Below are 12,847 nucleotides of genomic sequence, written 5' to 3'. Positions count from 1 at the left end.
ACAGTGGTTCTTAAGCAGGGATGATTTTATTCATGAAGCGACATTTGAGAATGTCTGGAAATATATTTTTGGTGTCAAAACTGAGGGGAGGAAGGTACTTCTTATGTGTGTGGCACACAGGGGCAAAGATGCTGATAAACACACCGTAATGAACAGAATATCCCCCCACAAGAAAAAATTACTTGGACCAAAATATCAATAGAGTCCAGGTTGGGAAACCATGGTATTCGCTTAATCCCTTCTTGAGCATCATCTTTCTGTGTGATACTTACTAGTAATATTAAGCAAACTTGAGAAGTAGGACACAGTTTATAATTTTCTCCCTAAAGTTAAATAGAAAATCTTATATCAAGGCTAAGCAGGATATTTATTGATGTGAGTTATGCTATACTTAGACTGGATAAAGTTGATTTTTTTTTTCTTATGACCATACAGTAAATCATTTTAGGATCCCTTCCTTCTTCTATTCAAGTACCTAGACCTTTCTATTCCAGAGCACCCCCAATTATGTCTGCTTTGGCCTTGCTTCATTCTGTTCCTAGATCATCCACACTCTAATTCCCTGGGATCAGCTACAAGCTACAGGGTCAAAGTTGATTGATTTTTAGCAGAAATAGACAGAATTTTGGTCCAAAATGATAAAACCAGAGGCTATATGAATGGACTTACTCAGTTTACTTAGAGTAACTTGTTTTCCACATCAGACTGATTTTCTTTCCCTAATATTTCTCAATTCTAGTTCCTTTCCATCTGTTTGATCAAAGCTTCATATACTCGTCATCATTTTCCTGAACCATTGAAATAAACACTTAATATTGAAATAACCTCCTACCTTTTCTGCAACTTTTGCCATCTTCCTACCCATTTTCCACCTAATGATTATCTTTGTAAAGCACTTTTTCTCCCAGATTTTTCCCCATTCCATCAGTGGTCTTTCCTCTATAAGAATGTTTCTTAAACTTGGGTTACATATGGAATCTTTTTAAAGGGGAAACAAATTCCTTCAGATCACTTGTCCATCTTGAATTACTTTATTTTAAAATCACTTATACATGTGTAAACATAAAACCAAATTTAAGATACAACTATGAAACCAAAACATTTTCAAATTTAAAATAAACCAAGCTATACAACAAAGAAAATTCAAAAGTATAATATTAATTCAATATGACCATTAATATTGTCCAGAGTCTGTAACAGTGCTTGCTGTGGCCATGGTTCTTTTACTTTCAGATGTGTGTTCCGTATAGTGAGCTGGAGCATGACTCAGTTTGTCAAATTCTTCATTTTGTCCCTGGCGTGAACACATTATTTATATATGGAAGCTGCCTTCATTCTTTTCCCATTAGTCCAGGATAGATAAATGTTGTACACCAGTACAAGCAAAAAAAAAAAAAAAAAAAAAAAAGTACAGAACAAAGACAAATGCAGGCACCAGTAATTGATAATCTACATCATCCAGGTCTCATATTGTTATCTTATATTTCTTTTCTTGTTTTAAATAGATTTTATTTATTTATTAGAGAGAGAGAGAGAGAAAGAGAAAGCATGAGCAGGGATGAAGGGAGAGGGAGAAGCAGACTCCCTGCTGAGTAGGGAGCCCTATGTGGGGCTCAATCCCAGGACTCTGGGATCATGACCTGGGCCGAAGGCAGGTGCTTAACGACTAAGTTACCCAGGTGCCCTGTTACCTTATAGATCTTTAAATTCTGAAAATAAACTGGAGGGGACAGGGGAGGGCTAGTGTGGCAGGGTGATGGACATTGGGGAGGATTTGTGCTATGGCGAGTGCTGTGAATCATGGAAGGCTGATGATTCACAGACCTGTACCCCTGAAACAAATAATACATTATATGTTAATTTTAAAAAGGTAAAAAAACAAATTGTGAAAGTAAAAACACAAAACTAAGAATTCTCATTATCAGCTCAAGAAAAAGGCTGTGAGTTTGAGTCCTCTTTTCTCATTAGTGAGAAATATTGATTTATAGAATTGAGTCTACATTCCATAGTTAGGTATGCAAAGTCCTCACTGTGCTGCTGTTCTTTCCTGATCCCACAGGCTCATCGGTGGGCCTTCACTTCTTCACTTACTACCTAGGGTTACGGAGCTCACCAGTTGCCCTGCCTGCGTACTCTTTCAGCTCTCTGTGCCTTTCACTTTTGCTACTTCCTCTGCAGTCTGCACTCCCGGGTTTGTTTTTTATATCTTAATCATCCTTCAAAATCTAGCCTAGGTGTCATTTCCTCTATAGCCATTTCTAGAACTCCAGGTTGAAAAATGTAACTCCTCCTGTGGACCAAGGGCACCCTGTGTTCATCTCTAACCGGTCTCCTCCTTTGTAACAGTGGCTTTGTTCATTCCCTCACTCCACAATAAGCTTTTTGAGAGAAGGCTTGGAACCACTGGCACCCAGTCCAGACCCTCACATACCAATAGTCACTCAGTAAATATTTTAGTAAACCACCTCTGGTAACCATATTGGGTTTTTGGTTTTTTTTATTTCCAATAATCAGAATTGAATATACTTTGAAAAATGATAGAAAAATTATAGTTGAAAATGTACTAGATTTGTAAATGATGGGACTGGAATTCACATCTTGCCTGCCATTTATTCTTATGTACAGAATGGAGATAAATAATCACCATTGCACACACTGTTTTTGCGAATGTGCAAAATTCTGGCACAGTGTTTGACAAATAGGCATATAGTCATTTGATATTAGTTTCTTCACTAATTAATATATTACTGTTATTTCTTTTTATGGCCTTTAGTGATTTGAAATTATTTTTGTTAGCCATTAAGGTTCAAATATATATACTTCCTTATTGCACTTAGATTGAAGCCTAGTATTAGTTATTTTCCTAAACTGAGTTTCAACACTGCTATATAAAGTAGATGACACAATCAATTTTTCCTTTTCATCCTCACAAGATACTTCACTCTCTTTAACTATTTATATTTATTCAGAACATATTTCTTTTCTTATATTGCCACAGGCATGAGAGAACCTCTACTTTGTTCTTATTACCTAGAGAAATCTTTCTTCTTCCATCTCTTTGTGGTCTGTTTTCATCAGAAAGCATCTACTTTGAGAAATATTTTCTTTATCTGCATTGTATTATTGAATTTTTATGCTTTCATATAGATATTAGAGCCTATTGCTTCAGTTCTTCGAGCAGTAGGCTTAGGTTTATCAATAATATTAAATGTATCATAAAAGTAAGTTATATGGAATTGAACAGTATGGAAAGTTTCTTTAACTCATGGATTCCTAGCTCTTACTTTGTTTTATAAACAGAATAGATATAATGTAGATATGAAAGCAGCTGAGACAGATGTATCTGATGCTAACAAGGAAACACAAAAAGTGTGAAAGACTGCATTTATTATGGGATGAAATGCAAGCTACAAACTATAGGAGTTCCTAAAACAAAATTTTTAATAAAGGATACTTACTGGTACAAGAAAATTCAGGGTCTGTGAAAGAAAAAAGCTTCACAGATATGGGGATAACCAAAAGATGAACCAACCTACAAAGCAATGTGATCAGCATCCGTAGGGACAAAGTATCAACTTAACATCTTGAGGATAGGAATAATGAAATCAGTTTGATGTAAAGTAGAAGGCATGCATCAGTGACCCACAAGAAGTTCCTGTTATCACAATTTTTCTCTGGTTTTATGTCATCCTATGTGCCACAAGTGTTTCGGAATTGAATTAAAATTGCACCTGTCATACCTTGACCCTCGCACCTTCAGCCTACTTTCTGAATTCAATTCAAATTAAAACCTTAGTGCATTTTGGTGGAGAGATTTTTGACTAACAGGAAAAAACAAAAACAAAAACTATTTGGAACCTCAGAAGAAAGGCATTTGGTTCTGTTTTTTTGTCCCCTTCATCACAATCATGAAGAGTACCACTCTACCATCTGGTCGGAGATAAAAGAGAACCTTAGGGTCTTGTTTTCTAAGTTGGGAATAAAGTCATTTGAGTTGGCAAATTTCAGTGAATAGTTATAAGTTTACAAGTATTGACCTCAGGCATTTTTGTATCCATGTTGCCTGCATTTGGACCACAGTTAACATATGTCATTTTTAGAAACTGAGCACTGTTTGACAGCTTGCACAAAGAAGAGAAATTGACAGAACTCCATGTGTTTCTGCTTCCAGATCTCTTGTTTAATATAACCTTCTGTTTAAAATATAAAATTATTAGGGCTGTTATGACATGTACATTTGATTTCGTGATTTTTTTGACTTGTCCTCTGTGTTCATTTAACTTCTTTAAGGTTACCAGTATTCACTTACATGTCAGATTGCTTTAAAAAAAATAAAAAAACAAACAAACAAAAAAAACCAACCCGGGGTGCCTGGGTGATTCAATGGGTTAAAGCCTCTGCCTTCGGCTCAGGTCATGATCCCAGGGTCCTGGGATCGATTCCCACATCGGGCTCTCTGTTCCTCAGGGAGCCTGCTTCCTCCTCTCTCTCTGCCTGCCTCTCTGCCTACTTGTGATCTCTGTCAAATACATAAATGGAATCTTAAAAAAAAAAAAACAGTTATTTCTATGATTTTGTATCAACTATTTTGTATGCAAGGTCACATCCTTTGCTCTTAGAGACCTTAGAGTCTATTGGAGTAGAATATAATCTCTAAAGAAAATGATAAGACAAGCCACAGGCTGGGAGAAAAGTTTTGCAAAAGACCTATCTGATAAAGGACTCTTATGTAGGTTCATTAATTTTAACAAATTTATTAGCCTGTTAAAGGAGGGGCAAGCTATGCGTGTGGGGTCAGCATGTATATGGGGGCTCTGTATTTTCCACTCACTTTTGCAGTGAACCTAAAACTATTCTAAAATGTTTGTGTAAAAATAGAACTGCCCTATGACCCAGCAATTGCACTATTGGGTATTTACCCTAAAGATACAAACGTAGTGATCCAAAGGGGCACGTGCACCCAAATGTTTATAGCAGCAATGTCCACAATAGCCAAACTATGGAAAGAACCTAGATGTCCATCAACAGATGAATGGATCAAGAAGCTGTGGTATATATACACAATAGAATACTATGCAGCCATCAAAAGAAATGAAATCTTGCCATTTGCGACAACATGGATGGAACTAGAGCGTATCATGCTTAGCGAAATAAGTCAAGAAGAGAAAGACAACTATCATATGATCTCCCTGATATGAGGAAGTGGTGATGCAACATGGGGGCTTAAGTGGGTAGGAGAAGAATCAATGAAACAAGATGGGATTGGGAGGGAGACAAACCATAAGTGACTCTTAATCTCACAAAACAAACTGAGGGTTGCTGGGGAGAGGGGGTTTGGGAGAAGGGGGTGGGATTATGGACATTGGGGAGGGAATGTGCTTTGGTGAGTGCTGTGAAGTGTGTAAACCTGGTGATTCACAGACCTGTACCCCTGGGGATAAAAATATATGTTTATAAAAAATAAAAAATTAAAAAAAAAATAAATAAAAAATTAATTAATTAAAAAAAATTTAGGTGTCTACATTGAAAAGAATCAGGAAAACGTACTTAATTAGAGTTGAACATTAAGGGTTCTTTTTTTTTCTGTAAAATGTTGTGTATGATACAAATAAAATAATAATTGGTAAAGTGAAAAAAATAAAGTCTGTTTTTTAAAATGATAAAGCCAATATATCATGTTAAATGTTATGAAACAAGGGTTATAAGAAGAATAGTAGCCCAGAGAAGAGGGGTTTTATTCAACCTAGGGAGATTTGGAGATTTCACAGAAGTGATAACCTTTGGACTGGGATTTAAAAGACAAATAGAATTTTACCTGTAGAAAGGTACAAGGCAGGAATTATAGGTAATGAAGGAGAAGGGGAGAGGTGAGCAAAGGGGTTAAAAGAGAGGGAGGGGGGAAAGGAGCAGCAGGAGAAAGTGTGACATACTCTGTGAATGCCTAATAATTCACACGGAAATCTGAGTTTATAGTAGTCACAGGTCATTGGACTTGTGGTACATGTTGCAAATTTTCATTCTGTCTGTCATGCTGATGTATGTCATGTCTGACATGTAAGAGTCTAGGGAGCAAGCCATTGGCCGGCAAGCCATTTAGAAGAACAGAAAAGATACTGTTTGCTTACTCTTGTCGTTGTTAGGGGTTATCACATGGAATCCTTATGTTACTGAACTCAAATACAGCTGCCCTTCACCTGAAAGTTCATCACTCAAGAGACAGGTTTTCATTGGAAAGAAATTTGAACTTTATTCAGAAAGCTTGGAACCTGAGGAGTAGGTGGACTCTTGTTCAGAAGCCAACTCTGAGGTTTCTGCCTGGCCCAAGGTTTTGTTTTGTTTTTTTAATAAACATATATTTTTATCCCCAGGGGTACAGGTCTGTGAATCACCAGGTTTACACACTTCACAGCACTCACCAAAGCTGGCCCAAGGGTTTTTAAAGAGGCTTAGGGTGGTGAGTCAGTAGACGGAATGCAGCGGCCTTCAGTGTTTCTTGATTCATGCAAACTCAATGATGCCAAGTACAAAAGTTATCTCATGAGAGGCGGTTGTGCAGGAGGGTCTGGTTCTTGTTTCGGGATGTGCTGGAGTGCTCTGTTCTCTCTGAAGAGAAAGGCGCGGTCTACAGATGCACAAAGGGAGGTCCGTAAAGTCATCTGTGTGACTAAAAAAGAAAATAAAATTTTTGTGCTAAAGAACTGCCAGACTAATCAGAAAGTTGAGGTGGTTTCAGACAGACTTACTGGCTTCTGTGACCTAGGAAAGCTCTAGTCCTTTACTCCTCAAGGCCAGCGGTCTGCAAATCTCGAAGAAAGTAAATAGTTCTGTTACGCATCATGGATCTTAGATCCACAAATTCCGAATGTGGTAACTTGAAGCAAGTGAACCAGTAAGACCCGCTCATATACTGTTACACAGCATTCTTTGGAGCTGGGGATTATTGTCTCAGTTTGCCATTGAAGAGTCTAAGGCAGAGAGAGGTTAAGTAACTGCCCAATTTCACACAGCTAATCAGTAGCAGAGCTGAGACTCAAATCTGGGCATTATGGTAGCAAAGTTATATGACTGGTCACACTCTAAGGAGTGGTTTGAGTGAAACAGTCAAAGGGAGAAACTGAATGTAGATCAGATGTCATTGCTTATCTTTTGTTTTTCCAGGTCCCTTTGCAAGGCAGTAGACCAGCAGCTGTAATCCGCGGCCGTCCTGTCACACCTTCATCATGTTTCCCTTGACCAGAAATGCACTGAATCAGTTCAAGATTCGAAGCATTCAACAACTCAGGTCAAGGCAGAGTCACAAAAATCATTCTCAAGATTTCCATGATAGATACGGTAACACTGTATTAGCCAGTGGGACGGCTTTCTGTGTTGTTGCATGGTTGTTCACGGCCACACAGATTGGAATAGAATGGAACCTGTCTCCAGTCGGCAGAGTCACCCCAAAAGAATGGAATGATGAGTAACCATCAAAGTTACTGTAATACAAAATTGTTTCAAAATTAACTTGTTACTTAAGCACTCTGCTGCTCATTAAATATAACATAATTGAAGAAATAAAATACATTTGAAACCTTTAAAAAGTTGTTGAAAATACTCATTATAGTGCCTAGAAGCAAGACAGTAGCAGTGGGTATAGGTTATAGGAGATTATGAATAATAAATATTTGAAAGTAGAATTAATAATGCATGTGTTTTTCTGGCTTGATGATTTACATTAGGTATCCCTTAGTGGGAATACACACATATGTACCTTACAAATTAGTTTAATTGTTTGGCCGATTCTGTTGAATCTTTCCTTAAAATATATTCATGATAAAAAAAATTCATGATCTTTTTTTCACATCCTTTTATCTTTCCCACCATGATCTGAATCACCATACTCTCACTGGGGTTACTATAAAAACTTTCTCACCAGTTTCCTTGCTTCATCACATAATGTCCCCCCAAACCTGCATCCTCTACTCCACCATACACAACTTTTTTCTTTTTTTTTAACACAGAAGCCAGAATGCTCATTTTATTTTTTTATTTTTTTAAATTTTATTTATTTGACAGGGCGAGAGAGCACAAACTGGGAGAATGGCAGAGGGAGAGGGAGAAGCTGGCTCCCCGCTGAGCGAGAGCCTGATGCAGGGCTCCATCCCAGTACGCTGGGATCATGGTCTGAGCTGAAGGCAAATACTTAACCAGCTGAGCTACCTGGGCACCCCAGAATGATAATTTTAAAACATTCATGATATCACTCCTCTTTTCAAAACCCAGTGACTACATTCCACTCAGAGCTAACGCCAAAGTCCTTAGAAAGGTACACAGGCCCCTAAATGCTGCACTGGTCAGTTTTACTCTTGCACCAGGACGCTTCCATTCGCTCTTTTCTCTGCTTGCAGTGTATTTAATTCAGATCTTGTATGACTCATTTCATCATACTTTTCAAGGTTTCATTCTTATGTCATATTTTCAGGGGAGACCTCTGACTACATTTTTTAAGATTGCAGCCCCTGCTTAGTTCGGGCTTTGTCTGTTCTATTTCCTTGCTTTATTTTTTCCATAGAAATTATCATCATCTGACATAAGATATATTTTGTTTATTGTCTGTGTGCAAAGCTCCATAAAAGCATAGTGTAGAAGCAGGATTTTTCATGACTTATCCCTATAACAGGGCTTGATAGATTAGACCTTCAGTAATTATTGGTTGAATTAATATTAGTCTACCAATAATGAATTTGTTTACCACTGTGGCTTTGCAATGATTATTGGAGAGTATATTGTTTATCTATTGCTATTTTATAAATTACCCTGAAACTCAGTGACTTACAACAGTTATCATTTATTACCTCACAGTTTCTGTGGGTCAGGAATCTCAGTGCATCTTAGCTGGATATCTCTGGCTCAGGATCTCTCTCTCTTAAAACCTGAGTGTCAGGACAATAATCATTTCAAGTATAACTAGGATAGGATCTATATCCAAACACATATGGCTCTTACTGGCCTTAGGACCTCACTGAATATTGCCTGGAGACATCAGTTCCTTTTGTGTAGTTTTCTCTCTAGAGCAGCTCACAATGTAACAGAATAAAAGATACAGAAGCCAAGGTCTTTTGTAACCTAATCTAGCAAGTGACATTCCATCACCTCTCCAATATTTTGTTCACTAGAAGTCAGACACTAAAGGCTATAAAAAAGGGGAAAGGATTATGCAGGGGCATGTTTACCTCAAGGTAGTCATTAGGGAGTACCTATCACAGTTGACACTGGAGACCACGTCCTCCTGGATGACTAACCTCCAAATAAATGTATCTCAATGTCAAATATATATTAATACTGTTATTCTGTAGACAAAGGACATTTTGTGTTCCTTCCCAGTTTTACTATGTGAGTTCCTTTAGGGTCCTTCCTAAGTATAGAATTGGTAGTTCTTAGGGAATGCTCATTTTCAGCTTTATCTGTGTTGCTAGATTATTTCCCAGAGTGGTCAAATAGTTTACAGTCTCACCAATAGTGTCTACAATTTCCTTTTTTTTTTTTTTAAAGATTTTATTTATTTATTTGACAGAGAGAAATTACAAGTACACTGAGAGGCAGGCAGAGAGAGAGAGAGAAGGAAGCAGGCTCCCTGCTGAGCAGAGAGCCCGACGAGGGACTTGATCCCAGGACCCTGAGATCATGACCTGAGCCGAAGGCAGCGGCTTAACCCACTGAGCCACCCAGGCGCCCCTACAATTTCCTTTTATTCCACATCCAAACTCACTCTTGAGAGTTTTCATACATTTTAATATTTGCTGCTTTGGTATGGGTATGAAATAGTAGCTCATGTTTTAATCTATATTTCTTAAACCTAATTACTGATGAGGTTTAGCCTGTGTTAGCCTGTGTGTGTGTGTGTGTGCGCGCACACGCGCGCACTTTTCTGTTTTTCTTTTTCTCTAGTTATTTGTCTTACTCATATTCTAAGTTTTTTAATAAATTCTCCTTACTAATTTTATCAGTCAGGGTTTAATCAGAGAGGTAAAGCCATATAATGCAAAATATCAGATTAATTATGGAAATTAGAACTGATGCAATGGTGAGAGCCAGTGGAGGGGTTTTTACAAGGCTGTTGCTTTGCCATCTGGTACTGAGTAAGTTCTCAGTAGAGGAAGAAAGCTGGATCTGAAGTAGGAGAGAGCAAAAACCAACTGGAATTGGGAAGAATGCCCTGGGATCATGGCTATAAACTAGAGCCTGTGTCTGTTTGTCACTGTAACTAAGATGATGTGGATGACTTACGGGAGAAGTTGGTGCCATTCACTGTGAAACTTCACAATTGCCAATTTAACATAAGTGCACATCTTCCTTTTTTGTACTTCAGATAAAGACAATAACAAAAATATCCTTTTACCTAACATAACTTTCCTTCACGAGACTAATACACTAGTCCTGTCCCTTAAAAAGTACATGAAATCCCTTTACAAACCCTGGCAGGGGGTCACTGTCAACTTCCAGTTTACTGGAGTCATTTATGTGATCCCCAGTAAAAGCCTAAGACCTCTAAACCAGCAAAACCCAAAGTTATAGGGGAAATTGGAAGGGGAGGTGAACCATGAGAGACTATGGACTCTGAAAAACAATCTGAGGGTTTTGAAGGGGCGGGGGATGGGAGGTCGGGGAACCAGGTGGTGGGTATTAGGGAGGGCACGGATTGCATGGAGCACTGGGTGTGATGCAAAAATAATGAATACTGTTATGCTGAAAATAAAAAATAAATTAAAATTTAAAAAAAAAGAAATGAATAATTCTCTAGTGGATTACTAGAGGTAATTGTGATAGGACCCACCATCATCTCTACTTGTTGATTCGCAGACCTGAAATTCCCAGCTCTGGAAAATAGCACTATGTGTTTGTTGGACATTTAGAACATGGAAGACATTACCTCAGCCTGGCAAGGTAGTGTTATCCAGCTTCTGTCCTAACACTTTTAAAAGGTTATTGCACCATTCCATCAGTGATGGCAAACACGGTAAGATAAGTGAATTCCATAAGCATGAATCCATTAAAGTATTTCATTTGCTATAAAGTAAGTTTCTTGATCAGGATCTGTGCTTTGTTGTGCACCAAGATACTAAATAAGGCATTTAGCAAGTTCATGAATGATGGTATTCAGAAAAAAGTTGCAGGGACAGAAGGTAGATCTACATCATTAGTTAAGTGTCTGTTCAAATAAGAACAAACAACTGCCCTTTCCATGACTGAAGTGGTCCAAGGGGAATGGTCCTAAATATAGGTGCATTGGTGGCCTGTCCACTGGTAGATTGGGTGCACTCAGCAGTATCTATAGCCAGATTAGTCTTGATGGGTGCAAGTCCATTTTGTGAACCCGTACATAATCATCACTGCTGTCGTGATCACTTTGAGGTATTGAGAAGGCATAGGGTGCTGAGAAAGAGAGTGATAGCCATAATAATGGGTCATCTTGTCTACCTGATTATTAAGGTAATACTCTGCTGACTATTCTCTTCTGTGTATCTGTATGGGACCTGACTGCCTTCCCACTCTGCCTTTTTATAGAAGTCTGTTCACATAATCTGTTCCCAAACTTGGTGTCACCAATTTTCCAGTAGTGTTCCTTGTAATTCCTTGAAGAGCTTGTCACGCCATTAGCTGGTCCCCATGACTTGGTATACAATTGTATCTCTGGTAATTTTTCCTTCCAAATAACATAAGCAACTGTGTATTCTACTTAAAATATTGCCCACCATGAAGATCTCCCATCTTCTTCAGTGTCAACTTAGAATTAAACTGTATTGCTGAAGCCCTCCACTTTCAGTTATGGCCAACCTATTTTGCAGAACCAGATTTGAATTTTTTCTTCTTTGGTCCACTGGTAATAAGAAACTCCCCATAGGGCCGTACACACCTGCATACCCAACTAAGTTTAAAGTGAATGAATCTTTCCCACACACACATCTTGTAAACAGTGGAACCAGGAGATCTTTACAACCTGTTCTTTTACTTCAAAGTTACACTGTTAGTCTTTTTTCAGGTATACAAGTTGGAAGTTCTGGAAGGATTCAGGCTGGAACTAGAAGAAGATAGGGAAGAAATCACAGAATGTTGTGAAAACCTTCAGAGTGAAAATATTATCAAGAGAGTAGATCAGTAAGGAAGTAGAGATAGGGAATGCATGGCTTGTAATGAGTTTTTTTTAAATGGCTGTTACTGGGTGCCTGGGTGGCTCAGTGAGTTAAGCCTCTGCCTTCGGCTCAGGTCATGATCTCAGGGTCCTGGCATCGAGTCCCGCTTCCGGCTCTCTGTTCATCAGGGAGCCTGCTTCCTCCTCTCTCTCCGCCTGCCTCTCTGTCTACTTGTGATCTCTCTCTGTCAAATAAATAAATAAAATCTTCTTTAAAAAATAAATAAAATGGCTGTTACTCTCCTCTTTACCTTTACCCTGAATATTTTCTGATTTGTTATGGGGATGAAAGCCTCTATATGTGTATATATAGTAAGCCTGTGTGTGTGTGTGTGTGTGTGTGTGTGTGTGTGTGTGTGTGTGTAGAGAATGCATATGTGTATATATCTATATATATAGATACAGACATACACATACATCTGTATATATACACACATACATATAAATGCATCTTTTTAAGAATACAGTTATTCTAAGGAATGTATATATGTATGTATATATACTTCAGATTATTGTGATAATAAAATTTGTGGCCACTGGTTTCTTATAATAAAATTTAGATATTGATCTTTTAGTTTTTCTAACCTTTCTCACTGGATATTATATTTTGGTCATATGTAAAACATTGCAAGCAAGCCATTTTGTTGTTCTCATTGTGTCTTACAACTAACTTCTAGG

At 38.0% G+C, this 12,847-nt stretch overlaps 1 protein-coding gene across 1 annotated transcript; it reads left to right on the top strand.

Moving 5' to 3' along the window:
* Nucleotides 1-7,220: 7,220 nt before the first annotated feature.
* On the top strand, nt 7,221-7,463 carry LOC132015566 (cytochrome c oxidase subunit 7B2, mitochondrial). The gene has a single exon (XM_059396109.1). The coding sequence runs from the start codon at nt 7,221-7,223 to the stop codon at nt 7,461-7,463; it is 243 nt and encodes an 80-aa protein (XP_059252092.1).
* Nucleotides 7,464-12,847: the final 5,384 nt, after the last annotated feature.

Source organism: Mustela nigripes, chromosome 1, assembly GCF_022355385.1.
Source record: "Mustela nigripes isolate SB6536 chromosome 1, MUSNIG.SB6536, whole genome shotgun sequence".
Taxonomy (NCBI): domain Eukaryota; kingdom Metazoa; phylum Chordata; class Mammalia; order Carnivora; family Mustelidae; genus Mustela; species Mustela nigripes.
This window is presented reverse-complemented; position numbering and strand designations above follow the sequence as displayed.